The sequence below is a fragment of the Dreissena polymorpha genome, chromosome 3 (assembly GCF_020536995.1).
Source record: "Dreissena polymorpha isolate Duluth1 chromosome 3, UMN_Dpol_1.0, whole genome shotgun sequence".
Taxonomy (NCBI): Eukaryota; Metazoa; Mollusca; class Bivalvia; order Myida; family Dreissenidae; genus Dreissena; species Dreissena polymorpha.
In genome coordinates, this window is record NC_068357.1 from 43802587 (window position 1) to 43819969 (window position 17383).

The 17383-nt window shown below is 36.6% G+C and overlaps 2 protein-coding genes across 2 annotated transcripts in view; one reads left to right on the forward strand and one right to left on the reverse strand.

The window, feature by feature from the left end:
* The window catches only part of LOC127872175 (isoleucine--tRNA ligase, mitochondrial-like), a 49178-nt gene extending 41737 nt beyond the window's left edge, over positions 1–7441 (reverse strand). The window contains exons 1-3 of the mRNA XM_052415508.1: positions 7375–7441; positions 1313–1433; positions 349–469 (exon numbers count right to left, since the gene is read on the reverse strand). Coding sequence (XP_052271468.1) covers positions 349–469; positions 1313–1433; positions 7375–7441 — 309 coding nt within the window. The remainder of the gene's footprint in view (positions 1–348; positions 470–1312; positions 1434–7374) is intronic.
* Positions 7442–8075: 634 nt separating this feature from the next.
* Positions 8076–17178, forward strand: LOC127872177 (UPF0692 protein C19orf54 homolog). The gene is made up of 6 exons (XM_052415509.1): positions 8076–8111; positions 11569–11814; positions 13764–13835; positions 14239–14357; positions 14977–15174; positions 16613–17178. The coding sequence occupies exons 2-6, from the start codon at positions 11591–11593 to the stop codon at positions 17176–17178; spliced, it is 1179 nt and encodes a 392-aa protein (XP_052271469.1). The 5' UTR covers positions 8076–8111; positions 11569–11590.
* Positions 17179–17383: the final 205 nt, after the last annotated feature.

Consider the following 17383-nt stretch of genomic DNA (forward strand, 5'->3'; position numbering starts at 1 on the left):
AATATTTCATTAGTAAATGGAGCATATTTATTTCCTGCAACTCGCGCTATCTAATCCATAACAACAGTATTTTTGGCAACATGTTTACAGTGTCCGCCATTTTGACAGATGAATGTAAGGTAACGACCTCTGACGTCATTCACACAGTTTATTATTTAGGCCGATACAACTGAGTAATTGGGTTGTAATGTTAATTAGTCATATAAAGAGTGTCAACTGTACAATAATTAAAATGTTTCAACACAACACAATTTAACATATTTACAAGCGTTCGTTGGACTTCAACTATTCTTCATTGCTATTGCAATGGCAGCACAGGAATTTGTCACCCCTTCTGACACACCTTACAGGTGTGCAGAATGTTAGGTGTGTCCAGTGCTTGCATGGGATGCCATTTTTTAAGCCATCACACTGCACCCACTTAACAAATGCCAGAGAAATACAGCCAGACAGTTCCTTTGGTTGGAATCTGTGACAAACACAACATTTTTCATCAGAAGCCTCATCACTGTCACTGCTGTTACTGGAACAGTCCACTGCTCTGTCAACACAAGATGGGCCTGCTACTGGACTAGGTGCTGTTGTTGCAACAATTTGCTTACCTTTTTTTACTGCGAGCTTACCTTTTTGTGTTTCCTGAGATTTTTTCAAGGTAGGTTTTTGATTTTGTTCATGATTTTTTATGGCCTCCATTACCTCATTACTGGTAAGTTCTTTTCCAGACACCAGTCTACTAACCGCTTTTTGATTTTTTACTGATCTTATTTTTTGTTCAACAGTTTCAAAAAAAGTGCTGGTGTGTTCATTTTCAGGTCCAATTTGTAGCCCTCCCTCTACAGTTAAATCAGAATCATCAGTGTCATCTGAATGATACACTTGGGCTGGAAACATACTTTCCCTGGGAATTGCATCCTTATTTAGGGGGAACAGTCCTGTTTTGCGAAAGCCAACTTGAAGATTTTCTGCTGACAATGCTTTGTGATAAACGTGGCAGACGATATCACAAACATTATACTGAGTGATGGCAGCTGATGTCTCACGGATAATTTTGTGGCATCGCGAATGGTACATCCGTTGGAACGGGCCATAACAGGCTACATCTAGAGGTTGGAGGTGGCTTGTGTGGGCTGGTAAAACATACAAAATTATACCATTCTCCTTTGCCCACTCTGCCAGAATTAATGATACATGGGACCTATGACCATCTAAAAGCAACAAAATTTTGGATTCACACCTGCCAGGCATAAATTGTATAAAGTGTTTGGTCAGATACTTAATGAAAACCTGGGTGTTAGACCAACCACTTTCTGACATTGTTCCACTGGCTCCTGGTGATGCCCCTTTCCACAAGTCACTGTTCATCCGCTTGCCCGGGAAAACAAAGAATGGTGGAACTGCTGTACCACTTGCACTGCCAGCGCCAATGATTGTAACTGTTAGTCACAGCTTGCGCAGGATAGTTCAGGGTCTTCCCCAGGCCATTTAAGCGCCCCTTGCCGGGGCGCTTTAATTTTGAAATCAGAGTCCCCGGGGCGCTTGAAATTTTCCGATCAGTGTATTCTTCAGTAAAAGAAAGTGGAGATTGTCCAAAAAAATCAAGGTTTCCCTATCAGTGTATCAATATTCCCTGTTTTAAAAGAGCACTCGGTACCTACTTTCGCAAGTAATCGCCATAAACACCACATGGGGTAATGGATAATCCACTGATATGGAATAGCATAACGCGCGTATCGATTATTCTAGCCACATTACACGGTCATTTAAATGCTGACAAGGATGTATCTGGTAATTTTCCAGTCGTCAAACTGTGAAGTTCATCGTCCAATCGGTTACGCGAATGCTTATGAGGGCGGGGTTAACTATCGACCATTATTTTTGATTGACGTCGGGCATGAAGTAAGAGTTTATCGCAGCTTGATTAGCAAGTAGTTGTACCATTTGAGTAATAAAAAACCGGTAATTAGTACAGTACAGAACATTAAAGACGGTTTCGGGCATCATCATCACACCTTTTAACTGTAAACAAGTGTTACCTATGACTCATAATTAATACGAGAAATTAATTGCAAGTGGTAAACAATTAATTATTATAGCGGTTACAATTATGTGATAACAATTTATTTAATTCCAGTACATGTATATTTCAACATGTCCATTTATAGAACTGATTCACCTCGTTTTTCTGACCTTTATTCGACACGTAATGCGCTTTAACAAATTTTCGTTGAATTAATTACGCACACTTGTAAATGTTTCGTCCGATAATCGATAGTTATAAGACTGATGATGGCAACCGGCCGTGATCCTCGTGGACAACGTGAATTTCATGCATAATTCCGTCAAAACATTTATTCGACTCGTAAAGTGTGTAAACAAAGTATCGTTGAATTTATAACGCAACGGTTAATATTTGTTGAAATCTCAAATGGGAATAATTAAATTTGTAATCCGAAACCCATTACCGTAAGTCGATGTTAACGCGTTTTTAATCCGAAACACACTTCCGAATGTAAATGTTACCGCAACGTTAAATATTTTTGCTTCAAATTAGCAGTGCAAATTTATTTTGTGTCGAATCTTTTTCTCAATTAAAAAGAGCGCGAAAATTATGCATCATGTACAACGTCGCGTCTATTGCATACAAATGGCGTGTATTGAGCGTTTTAACAAGCACACAACAGGTCAGGGGATTGACGCATATTCAGAGGCAATATTTCATCAAATCTATAGTCACTAAAAAATGGCAAGGTTTGTGTTAAAGAAATAACTGAAAGCTTTTATCGTAAATATTTACCAGAAAGAGATTGATAAAAACGGAATAAACGGGATTATCGGGTAATAAATAGAAACTTGAAAAATAGTATGTATACAGTAATCGAGTCGGGTTGAAACGGATGTATTGGGAATCGTTCGAGTCGGGATTTTACTATCTGTGCAGAAAAGTTTTAAAACAATTAAACAATATAAAAAAAATTATTTTTTTATGACTGGGGGATTTTTTTGAAGAGTCATAGCGCACCAAATGACGTCTTTTGACGCTGTTTTTCTTTGAGTTATAACGCACCACAGAACGTGAATTGACACGTTAAATAAAAAAAAAAATCAACATAGGGAGGGGACACCCCTCCCAAACCCACCCCCGGGGCGCCTGAACAAATTCCTGGGGAAGGCACTAAGTACCACTTGCACTGCCAGCGCCAAAGATTGTAACTGTTTTACCTTTGCCAGAGGTCACAGCTTGCGCAGGATAGTTCAGGGTCTTCCCCAGGCCATTTAAGTGTTGGTCGCGAATCAACATACATCGCGATTTTAGATACATCGAGGATAGTGAACAACTTCAGTGCCATCAGCACTTTGATTAAACTAATGTTTCAAGCAGAGAATTTACAATTGCCACTACTTTCAATATTTAATTACTTATCCTGCTCAAAGATGTAAATAAAATGCAATATGGTCTCAGTATTTTCAAGCATTACAGAATACTGGCACAAATACCTTTTGTATTTCTTTTTCGCGTTGTGGTGCATCTTTTAACGATATTGGAAATGCTGTTTTGGGCAAGTTTAAAGTTGAAGTGTATTTTTTGCTTCTCGACTTTTTCGTTGGTTTGTCATCGAATAAAAAGCGGCAATTAAGTCGAAGAGATGTATTTATTGATTTTATTAACCTATTTTGAAATGAACAATTCATTATTGTTTTAATTTTGCAAGTTAAACTCTGTCATGATTTCCAGGACGCCATGGAGGCTGACATATTTGGTAAAGGCTAATTCTTTTCCGTTATCAACAAAATGGGGTGAAGCTCGTACATAGTGCATGATTGATAATTCGGGATATTTTGTCAGGATATATGTGGTAGATTTCCAATCGATATGTTCATGTAAATCATTAACTAAATAACCATGGGATCCGGATCAACGTTTTATAAAGGCTCCTGCATCAAGACTAAACAAGAGCACCGCATAACGGGTGTCACGCTCGGCTACAGGTGCAAGCTTGTCAGAATATTATTTTTTTTCAAAGGTCACAGTGACCTTGACCTTTGACCTAGTGACCCCAAAATGGGTGTGGCGTGTAGAACTCATCAAGGTGCATATACATATGAATTTTCAAAGTTGTAGGTGGAAGCAATTTGATTTTAGAGCCAATGTTCAAAACCTTAACAAAATGTTAAGGTTTTAGCACGACGCGGACGGCGGACGTCAGGCGGCGGACGGCGGACGACACGACGAGCTGTCTATGACAATACCTCGGGTTTTCTCCGAAAACTCCGAGATAAAAACTGAAAGCCAGATCATACCTCATCTGAGGGAAAATTGTCTCCTTAAATCGGAACCACACAATAAAGCTAAAATCCTCAACAGACCATTCCAATATGCCTTCTCCCCAATCACATATGAAGCTTTATCGGACAGAGGCCCCGGCCCTCGTCCATCCATGCCAGACATCAACATCACAGAAAATGTAATAACTAAACGATTACAAAACCTTAAATTCCACAGAGCCTCAGGTCCAGATAAAAAAAAACATGCAGAGTACTAAAGGAATGCAGTAAAGAAATATCCCCAATCCTGACTTCAATCATCAACAGGTCCCGTCGCTTGGAAAAATCCCATCTGATTGGAAACATGCCAATATATGCCCAGACAATAAAAAAGGAGACAAACATAAAGCTATATATTAATTTCAGGACAATATCACTTACATGCATTTGCAGTAAAATACTTTAAAAAGTTATCGCTAGCTCTATCTTGTCTTCCCTGGATAAAATAATATTTTATATGAAATCCAACACCGTTTTAGACCTATCAGTTTTTTCGAAACACAACTGATATCATTCCTCCAAAACATAACCCAATCAAATAATCAAGGTATATAAACTGACATCATCATTATGGATTTTGCTAAAGAATTCAATTAAGTACCACACCAGCACCTCTTATATAAACTAAAATACAATGGAATTAATTTAAATGCTTACTTCTGGATATCTGACTAAAAGAACATAGACTGGTGTCCTGTAGGGAACCATGCCATACAATGTACCTGTTACCACATGAGTCCTACAGTGCACTGCCATGGAGCCCATCTTATTTCTGATCAATATAAATGACTTTGCTGATTATATAAAAGAAAACACTCTAAGAATTTATGCAAATGATAGCATCATCTACAAAAATATCGACAACCTCTCCGACGCCCATAATCTCCAAATACATATTGAAGCTGCTGGTCGATTGGAGCAGGACTGGGTAATGAAATTCCACCCTGAAAATGCAACATCCTCAGCATTATTCAAAAAATAAATCCCATAATCTTCTCATATGAACTACATGATCACATCCTTCAAAAAGAAAATCACGCCAAATGTCTAGGTCTTTGACTCCAATGTAAACTCAAATGAGATAAACATATCAACTCGAGCATTCATAATGCAAACAAAGCACTAGGATTTCTTCGCCTCAACCTAAAAATTAGCTCAATAAAAGTTAAAGATCATGCTTGCAAACAGGGCTGGTCTGGTCTCTGGCCGTCTTAGCCATATATGTAGATTCTAACCATATATGGCGCTAATCATGCGCATGCTCGGACGAGGGGAATACTGACGAAACCGATTGAAAGGGAATTGTCAGCCATCTTGGATGATTATTGTCAAAGCAATGTGCTTGAACAATAGTTAGGCCTAAATCAGAATACTCCTCCAGTGTCTTGGATCCACATACAAAAGCTCAAATAAATCAACTTGAAAAACGTACAAATAAGCTTAGAAGCTCAACGTTTATTATTCATTGAAACTAACAATCAATGTGATAATATTCTTGATACATGTACATGTAGTTCTTGCCAAATGTATTGTTTAACGGCTTTGGTGGTAGAAAATCTGCCGCTATCTGGATGCCTAGTTTCGATCTAAACAAGAGCGATGTCTGGGCCCGGTTCAGATTCGTCTCCTTCCTTGGATGGCTATTGTGAAAGCGATGTGCTTGAACAATAGTTAGGCCTAAATTATAATACTCCTCCAGTGTATTGGATCCACATACAAAAGCTCAAATAAATCAACTTGAAAAAAGTACAAGAAGCTTAGAAGCTTAACGTTTAGTATGCATTGAAACTAACAAATGTATTGTTTACCGTCTTTGGTGGTAGAAATTTGCCGCTATCTGGATGCCTAGTTTCGATCTGAACAAGAGCGATGTCTGAGCCCGGTTAAGATTCGTCTCCTTCCTTGTAAATATATTCAACAAGACGACACTGGAAACTCGGGCCATGTGGCTGGTAGACGTGCGAATACTGTGCATCAGCATTACACACTATTCGAACATGGTGAATTTTGTATCATTTTATTTCATCAGAATTCAACAAGACATGGGCACACGTTATGCCACAAAGACTGTATGAGGGTGTTCAATAAATCATCTAAAAGTCTCTGCCTATACGCACTCTATTTAACGGCACATGCGAACTTTTTCGTGCATTTGATCTGACAATTGTGTGTACGGAACAAATAAACCTTTTCGAACATCCTAAGAAATGCAGTCCTTGTCATGGACATAAAAGACCAATAGAGCTTCGATAGGTTTGGTTTATTTCTGGTGCATTATATGGAGTACGGAGTATATAATTGGTTTGTATTGCTTCACAATCTCGCTTTTAATGTTAAGGTTTTGGTGAAAGTACACACACATTTTCGCGTTCTTGGATATTTATTTCCTGAGTTTCATGCGCATGTTCTTTGCTTTCAACTTCACACATGAATTCTTCCTCTGAGTCGTACTTATTGTGTTCATGTATGAAATACCAAAGATCCGTGTGACCAAAGATGTACTTCTCGTGAAGTAATAACCATGCGATGTTAAAAAAAACACACACCGTATTATTTCCCGATTTTTGTGATGGAAAAAAATACACGTCAATTAAGACTTCACCGGCACTCGTCATTTGGCAAATATTTTGGCATCTGCGTTTCATTTCATCCAAAGTCCTTTCAAATCTCTGAAATAAAGAATTCAGTTTTTTTTTAATATCATACTTTCTGTCTTTGCATTGACGACGGAAGTCCGTCCATAATTAAGGCAGAGGCGAAGGAGGCAGTGCGTAGTCTTACTGAAGGCAAATCTCCGGAAGTGGACAACATCCTATCCGAGCTGATTAGGCATAGTGGAGAGGCAATGACTGTAGCAATGACGGTATAATGTCAAAAGATCTTGGAGAAAAGGTGGCCAAAAGAGTGAACCCAGTCTCTGGTTATCCCCGGCCGTACCAAAAAGGGCAATCTCAAGCTGTGCGAGAATTACCGCACCATCAATCATCCAAGCAAAGTTATGATACGCACCAACCTAAATCGATTGAAAAGTAAGACCGTGGACATGCATACCAAAGAGCAGGCTGGATTCAGAGCAGGGTGGAGCAAGGAGGAACTGATCAACAACTGCAGTTGTCATTGAGAAACACGTACCTGCAACACCAACATGACCTGCCAATGACACAACTTCATCGACTATGATAAATCTTTCGACCGCGTGTAGCATGATGGTCCGCGGTATGTTACGAGAAGAATCAGAAGATTCAACATATTGTCTTAAGGCTGATGCTGATAACTCTACTTAAACGCCAGCAGTGTAAGAGTTCTCAATGGACAGAAGGGGGCTTTTTCGGGACATCAGTAGGCGTCCGTCATATGGGTGTCTGCTCTGCCCTTCCCCGTCCTGTTTAACCTTTTCCTTGAAAAAAATGCAGGAGCCATAGCTTGATTCCCAGGTACATATAGTCATGGTACATATAATATATGACCATTTTGCAAAGCGTTTCTTAATTTTATAAAAAAAAATGTATATGAGCAATAGTATTGTCCATATGTTTGCATTACGCAAAATATTTTTAAATACGCAATAATTGTAAGCAAAGTATTAATAATGTATTAAATGAAGTTTAGTCCTGCTTAAATCATAGCTTTTAAAAGTATTGAGCAGGCAGGGAACCAGACTTACATTGTTTCGTGGTTAGTTGAACTGCGAGTAAGTCGATTACGAAGTGCCTTGTGATCGAACTGCTTGGCAGCCGGTTTTGTCTCCCCTTTTAACTTTCTAAGAGAAGGTGTAGATATAAACAGAGGTATGTCAAAGTATTTTGTATCGTTGAATTAATGGATTTTTGAAGCGATTCTTTATCTAAATGTCCACTAATGAACTCGGTAACTAATCTTCAAGATTTATAATATTGAAATGCTATGTTGTTTGTCGCTTTAAACTTATAACAGATAACAACCATGACATTCTTACAATGAATGTCATTCACAGCATGCACAATCACAGTTCTATCACTTAATACAAAGACAAGAGATCGTATTTGACATTTCGCTATGTGTGGGTTTAACATCCCAATGGAGCAAACGAATTTTTTTTATTATTGGCAGCATTAAATTAATCTTAGACGTAGATGTTTGCCATGGAGCAAGACTCGAACCCACGACCACCAGAACACTAGCATGACATTCCACTATATCACTGTGGTTGTTTACTTCTGTATCCTGCCTCCACTATGAATAAACTCTGTGATAGATGCAAAGTTTCTGTAATTTATTGGGAGCTTACATTGGGAATCCATAAAAGACTCAAAATCATTTGCTGTCTGAATGATGGCTTTTTTTTGGCGGGCATGATTCTTCGAGATATTAGGTACTGAAGCTCATTTGGTCATTGTCGGCTCTGGTACTACTTACATGTACCCCGGGTACTCTTAAGTATACTTACATGTACCCCGGGTACGATAAATATACTTAATCATACCCCGTCGATATTAGACTGTACCCGAGTTGTATTCCCACCCAAAATCCGATGTCGTAAAACGCGCTACCGATTATCGTAAACAAACTTCTCTTTATAAAAAAACTGCATCAACATGCTTTTTGAATATGAGTTTCGATAATTTAGAGGTCATTTTACAGAAAATTGAGAATATAATTAATTTAAAAAATAGCCGACATTGACCGATTTAGCGTTAAATTTCCTGAGTACGATTAAGTATATTTACCGTACCCGGGGTACATGTAAGTATACTTAAGAGTACACAGCGTACATGTAAGTAGTACCCGAAACGACAATGACCAATGGAGGCTTATGGAGCGGTACTGAAGGATACGTACACTCACACAAAGATGTTTGGTGAAACTGTAGGGGTGGTCATTTAACGACAAAACTTGCTCAAACAATGTTAAAACACCATTTTACTATTATTGTGTATACATTTCAACACATTAAAAATGCCTGTTAATTTTTGGTGATGTAAAATCTGATAATTTAATGTGTGGTGTCTTCTAACACAGTACAAAAATAATATGTCTAAATTTCTGGCATTCAAATGACTATGTGGTATCTACAATACAGGCATGGATTTTGTATTACAATTATATTATGTTCTTATTAGCAAAGAATTCAATCATTATAACAAATAGTATACTTTTAAAATTAATAAAAATAAACATTTAAAATACTTTTATAACAAATTGCTACCGAAATCAAATGAGGTTTGCTATTGGAAGAACAGGCTCCATGCATATGCCTTAAGTGTCATCCCAGATTAGCCTATGCAGTTTGCACAGGCTTATCAGGGACATCCGCCTAGACAGGATTGTCCTTTATAAGAGACTTTCTTTAAATGAAAATGTCCATGTAAGTGGAAAGTGTCATCCCTGATTAGCATGTGCTGACTGAACAGGCTTGTCTAGGATGACACTTTACGCACATGCATTTAGCAGTCGGCGCAGGCTAATCAGGGACAATACTTTCCACATAGACAGGATTTTTGTTTAGAAGAGACAACACTCAAAAGAAAAATTCCATAAAAGCAGAAAGTGTTATCCCTAATTAGCCTGTGCGGACTGAACAGGCTAATTTGGGATGACACTTTACCCATGCATTAAGCCCGGTTTTCCCAGAATGAGGCTTAAATGTTTCTTTTTAATAGAATTGGCTTTTAATTATTTCCCATGATTCTGTGAACATTTGTATCTGTCGAATTGCAAGCTATACTCTGCACTTATTATGCAATAGAGTACACAGGGTACCAGTACATCAGAAATAAGAATAATTAGAATAAATTTAATTTCGACTTATTTGTTCCCATCAGTTTTCACAATCTCAATAATGGCCAATAATCCCAAGGCACTTCTGATTAGATACATTAGTTTTTTTGTGATTTCAGTATGTGAAATATGCAAAATGCAGGGGTAAATATATTCCTCAACAAGTAAGGCCTTTTGCCACTATTTAGGCACTTTTGAACACACACCTAAGACAGAAGTTCTCAAAGTGAGCTTATGTGATCATTATGTCAAACGAAATGCTCAGTGTGCATTGAACATAGTCAATTTTAAGTTTATTACCACTTTAGAGGCCAAATTTTCCTCCAATTTGAATTTTGATGAAACTTAGACAGAAAATTCATCTTAATAATATATAGGCGGAATTTGAATCTGGGTCACAAGCATCCAAAATCTAGGTCAACAGGTCTAATGTAAGAAAAACCTTGTCACCACTCTAGAGGCCACATTTTGATGAAACTGTGTCAGAATGTTGATTGAGACTATATCTAGGCTTAGTTTACATCTGGGTCTCGTTCCAAACACTAGGCCACTTTGTAAAATGTTGGAAAAACCTTGCAACGACTCTAGAGGGGGATTGATTGTGAAGTCGGCTGAATATGTATATAGAAGCAGACTATAAACCGCACCTTTGACCTTTAGAATGAAACTTTGTCAGAAAGTTTATCTAATCAGGTTAAATGATTGTCAGAAAAAGCTTGTTACCACTCAAGAGGCCATGATTTTAAATCAATCTTGATGAAACTTTGTCAGAATCTTAATGTTGACGTTTTCTAGGCCAAGTTTTAATCTGGGTAAAATGTGTCTAAACACTAGGTCACCAGGTAAAAAACCTGGTGCCTCTCTTGAGGCCACATTTATGACTTAATCTTTATGAAACATGGTCATAATATTTATCTTTATAAAATCTCTAGGAAAAGTTTGAATCTTGGTTAAGTGGGATATAAGTTTAATGTTTACTGTAACTTAATGCTTTGAAGGGACCTTTTCACAGGCATGTATTAAAGTTTGTCATTAAATGATTTATATTGATAAAAGTAAACATTGGATCTAAAAAGCTCCAGTAAAAAACAATAATACAATTAAAGAAAGAAAAAAATTAACTCTCAACTGGGCTCGAACCACTGACCCCTGAAGTAAAAGTCTAACGCTTAGACCATTCGGACATCCATGCTCATACAATGAGTGATGTATTTTATACTTTATATGAGCAATCTTTGTAGTATCACAAAATATAACGACAAAAACAGAACACACCAAATTATCCAATCGTTTTGTGTTGCAACGCTTTATAATGTTCAAGTTTTTAAATCGTCAAAAGATGCATAATATGGCAATTTTAGAGCATGGTAAATGTTCAGTATTAGTTTTCTCACAAATATCATTAATATAATGAAAATTTGTGAATCTGAAACATTTATTTATAAATTTGTCAACCAAAATGTGAAAAGGTCCCTTTTATACTTTAAGAAACAGTTAGGCAAATGCCAAGATGAGTTCACTGTCGGATGAGATAGATGAAGATTCTGTGTGCACACCTCCTCTGTTCACGCCACCCCCAGAAGCCCCAATTCCGCCACCACCGCCATTTTCGCGTACTGCCTATACAACAACGACAAATGGAAAAACAGGAGACTTGAGCAATAACGCTGTCCTCAATGCTGATCCTGTAAGCGAAGGGCAGAGGGCATACATATACGCATGTAGTGCTATACCGTAAGTATACAATTGGTATTTTTGAATATAATTCTTGCATCTCCATATTGTTCTTGTTTATCCCCTGACCTTATACAGCTGAAGTTTGTCTACATTGAATAACTATCGGGGGTATGTGTATCCATTACAGTCTGCATGTATTGCCACCGCAAATACAATTTCATTTGAAAGCTTTTATTGATAATATATTTATTTTATTTACTTTTTTATATGTATATAATAATTTTGGTGTTGATAAAAGATCATCAAAATAATGAAGTAAGCCTATTTTGTTTAAGATAATTAATTGATATGGAGTTGTGTTTGAGTGTTTGCGAATTATTGATGCTTATGGTTACAGTTGGGAAATGGTACAGCTTTCAACATTAATCATAAATGGATCTTTGTTAAAATTTCAGCCTAATTGTCAAGAGAATAATTATGTTAAAATTGTGATTGGTAAAATGTAACTGGCTGAAATCTTACTTTATTTTTGCTTCATATGGATTAAAATAACTATTTTCAAATTCAACCAGAAAAAAATCTTAAAACATTAGGGACATTAGGAAAACTAGTGTGTAAGCCATTGTTATTATTTGAAATACTTAGAAACACTTCAAGGAACTCAAACTAAAATGCAAATATATTTTTTTTTTAAAGGAAAGAAATCTTGATGGTAATTTCTCACTTAAATCTTGGTTCGCAACAAAACAGCTAAACCTGTATTGAAATATGTATTGAATATAATAAATACTGTTATTTCATATGACATTAACAAATTAAGACACTGATAGTTTATATCTTTAACATAAATGAGTTGTTTTCCACCTGTTACTTGTGTATGCATGAATGTTTTGCTTCACAAACTGAATTTTGAAATCAATGTCAAGTTGCTTATTTACACTTTCTCACTCAGACGCTAATTGAAAATGTGCAAACAGCATCTAAGGGTTGGAACTGAAACCTTTAAAACTTTGGTCCAGCTAGAAAGGCCTTTTATTGAATTTAACTTCTTAAGGGACTACAAGTACGTCAAAATACGTATCTAAGTGGTAAAGGGTTAAATATGTATCTAAGTGGTATAGGGTTAAATACGTATCTAAGTGGTAAAAGGTTAAATACGTGTCTAAGTGGTAAAGGGTTAAATACATATCTAAGTGGTAAAGGGTTAAATACCTATCTAAGTGGTAGAAGGTTAAATACGTATCTAAGTGGTAAAGGGTTAAATACATATCTAAGTGGTAATGGGTTAAATACGTATCTAAGTGATAAAGGATTAAACAAAATTATATTTTTTTATCCCGCGCCATAGGCGGAGGGATATTGTTTTTATCCCCTGCCATAGGCGGAGGGATATTGTTTTGGCGTTGTCCGTCCGTCCGTCTTTCCGTCCGTCCATCCGGCACTTTTGTGTCCGGAGCCATATCTTGGAAGTGCTTTGGCGGATTTCATTGAAACTTGGTATGAGTATATATATGGATAAGAGGATGATGCACGCCAAATGGAATTGTCTACCATCTGTTAATAACGAAGTTATGGCCCTTTGTATCTTGAAAAAATGCTTTTTTGAGTGTCAAATATAACACTTTTGTGTCCAGAAGCATATTGGCGGGGGATATCAATTCAACAAATTTGCTTGTTAACATATGAATGATATCCCACATAAGCCTTCACTTTCTCACACAATGCAGAAATAACTTTTTGTGAAATGGAATAGACAAGCATGCTATAATATCATTATATATGCTATAAATTCACTTCCATGAACTGATACTGTCAACAACTTAATTACATTTATTTGTTTCTGTGTCCTAAATTATTGCAAGTTGGCATGAATAATCTTAGTCAATTAATTGATATTGTTCTACAGTACAATATATCCTTTGAATGTACCTCAATTTACCTACATTCTGGAATATGGTTGCTCAATTTAAAGTTGAGTATTGATGTGAGATGTATATGTGTTGCAGAGACAGTTTAGAGAACTACATGTGTGTGTCTTACCAGCAGAAAGTAGAGCCCATTCTCCAGACTGGCCCTCAGTAAGAAAACAAAGATGTCTCTGTACTTTCATTATAATATGGAGTTGATCTTTCTTCTTTTGCTTGATAGTTTTTGTGGCATGTGCACTTGTATTTAAGCAAATGTTCCAATTAATATTCATTGTCGATGTTTATAATTTCATTATTTATATCAGTCTGGGTGCCCTCCCCCCTTCTCCAAAATGTATGGCTTCAAAAAAACATTCATGATATATTTTTGTTTTGCTCAGAGTAGGTATTTTTAAGTAAGTTAAAGTCTTGACTACCTATGCATAATACTCTTATTGGCAATTGTACCCCTGCTATATGCCTATCTGTCTTGAGATATTATCACTGAACAAGTCTTGAGATATTATCACTGAACATAAGAAAAGGATCTGATGGTACTACGTTGGTTCTGTAGATGTGGATTAGTTGCCCTAGCAATGGCAGAGTCGGTGCTACACAAGGAGGTTACACTCGACCAATTATCGGCAATCAGCCAGGCTCAGGGCTTTTCCAAACAGGGTGAAATGTTCTCTTGTAAGTTTTGTAAGAGAGTCATAATGCTTGTACTTAAATGTGTTCTTTGTCTGCAATTGTTAGATTTTATTTGATTTATGTATTATTAATAATTTTATAATAAAATGTTGGCATCAGATGCATTTTAAAAACTTTAAAAAAAATACAATTTTTGTGTTTGACTTTCTGAAAGATATGTAGATTAAATTTAATTTGATAGTTGTAAAGCTTAGTTGTATCCAACATTTTCTAAAGCAGGTGTTAATGCCAGTATCAGGTTATGTTCCTATCTCATTTGTTAATCAGACTATGAGGAAATATTGAAGGACATACATATGGGTAGTGTCTTTACAATTACATTAATACACAATAGAATAACATTACAAACAACATTTGTACAAAAAAACAATACTTAACCCTTTCCCACTCAGAGTCAAAGTGAAAATGGCTATGTGCAAACTCGCAGTCTGTTCAGGTTTTATGCTGTTTGCTGCTCATCAGTATCTTAGGGTTGGAAATGAAGTCTTTTAAACTTGAATCTAGTAAGAAAGGTCTTCAATTAAATTTAACTATCTTAGGGACTACAAACACGTCAAAATACGTATCTAAGTGGTAAAGGGTTAAATTGTTGTGTCTTCAGCTAAATTCATGGAGCAGACTGCTAGGCTATCATACGGTTGCAAGACGTCTGTTCTTGATATTCGAGATGTCGCTGGTAAATGGGAGTTCCTCAACTGCCTAGCTCGTGGTGATATACTGCTTGTACCATATGACCCAGACAAAAACTTTGTGCCCGTCTTGAAAAAGGGACATAAAGCTCATTGGGCAATTGTCTCAGGTGAGTTCTTTTTTCATCTCATTTACCAGTGAATTATAGTTTCAGCTCGATGACTTTCATATTGGCAGCCATAAATGTAAAGTTGCGATTATAATTGCTTAATAAAAGTGTTGTCACAACTTGTAGAATTCAAGCCATTATTAAAACAAAGAATTCTTTGTTTTAATAATGTATATTTCAAATATTTTTTTTTCAAATATAATTTATATGATATGTCACCTGTTAAGAGATGTGTGTTGATGTTGTTTTTATGCCCCCTTTCGAAAAAAAGTGGGTATATAGTTTTCGAACTGTCTGTCTCTAAGTCCGTCTGTAAGTCTGTCTGTCAGTCTGTCACACTTTTCGTGTCCGCTCTCTAATTCAAATAGTTTTCATCCGATCTTTACGAAACTTGGTCAGAAGTTGTATCTAGACAATATCTAGGTCAAGTTTGAATATGGGTCATGCCGGGTCAAAAACTAGATCACGGGGTCGAAAAAACAAATCCAAGGGAAGTAATAAGCTTTAAATGGACATAATTATCTGACCTGCCAAATTCTATATTTTTGTTAAATAAATCAAAGCGGCGCAGTAGGCGGCATTGTGTTTCTGACAAACACATCAAGGTAAAAGGTCAAGGTCATCCTTCAAGGTCTAAGGTCAAAAATACAAATCCAAGGGAAGTAATAAGCTTTAAAGGGAAATAATTATTCAATATTGAACATAGCAACTTGATATTTGGCATGCATGTGTATCTCATGGAGCTGCACATTTTGAGTGGTGAATCTACAGTCATGGTAGTTGCTTTTAATTATTTGCTACTAAAAATAGAGATTTGTTAGAGGCAACTATTTTCAAGGGAAGTAATTTATATAATTATAAATCTCAGATTATATATTTCCTTACCAAGAATTTAAGTTCTTTTACAGTTACTGTACAGATTTTTTATTTTGATTATTTATAACTCAAATGATAACTTAATGATATAATTATCATTTCTTTCCTGTACTAATTTGTGAATGGTAGGGTTCATTACATACCTGTGGACTTATGTCCATTGATACATGATGAACTCTGGCTATGATCTCTTTGATAAACCACAGGCCTTGGTTGTCAGTGATGTCTGACTTGGTCATTTTTTACTGTCTACAGACCCCCCACCCCGGTTGGATTGGACAAAATCCAAGGGAAGTAATAAGCTTTAAAGGGAGATGATTTCTATACTTGCCAAATGATAAATAGAAATTTTATTTCAAAGCGGCGCAGTAGGGGGCATTGTGTTTCTGACGAACACATATCTTGTTTAATTCAAACCCTTTATGCATAGATTATGCCACCAGACAATAATTAAAATAAATCATACCTACAATAATGAATGATATGTTCTTTTGAATAGAAAGTACAGTGATTGTGTTTACAAGTAAAACAGAAGCATTTGTAATGTAGTAATGTTTTACAGGGTTCTTTGCTGCTATTAACGACGAACAGATAATGGCACTGTTTCCAAAAGGCAGCATTAAAATGGACTCAGAATTCTCGAACTTGTTTCACTGTGACACACCCCCATTGCCTTCCAACAGCGGGCGAGTGCTTCCAGCAGAACCCAACGTTACGCCTCGGGCGCTGTCTGCTAATGTTCCGACACGACCGCAAGGTGCTATGGTCTCAAACCGAACCATTTCTGCCCGGACTTTGCCAGTAGAGCCCCTGAAGTTGCATGCGAAGGAGAATACAAAACTTTGTCACAATGTAGGTAACCTGGCTCACAAAGTGAACACTGCTGCTTCCTCAAACATGCTATGTAAAAATCCACTGGAAGCAGCGTCTTACATCTTGGTTTATGCCAAGCAGGGAAAGAGTAAACATACTGGCATATGGAATGCTAAGACCTTAGTTGAAAGTTGCTGTAATCTTATTGAGATTGACCCCGAGCGAGTTGCAGACGGAGACAAGTATGCATTTCCAGAGATGGGAATTGAGGAGGAACTGTGTGGGAAAGTAGTGGTGTTGCATGTAAAGAAATGATGTTTATGATATTTATGAATCTGTGATAAAAAAATTACCATATTTATGCATTCTGCAGCTGAATCAAAGATTTTCACATGGTGCATGTTTACTGATGTTATAGAACATGGTTGTTACCTCAAAGCAATTCATTTACCGGTAAGCTAAATGTTTGTTAGAAATAAAATTAAAATGGTAAAAATTGTTTCCGCTGTAATAACCATGC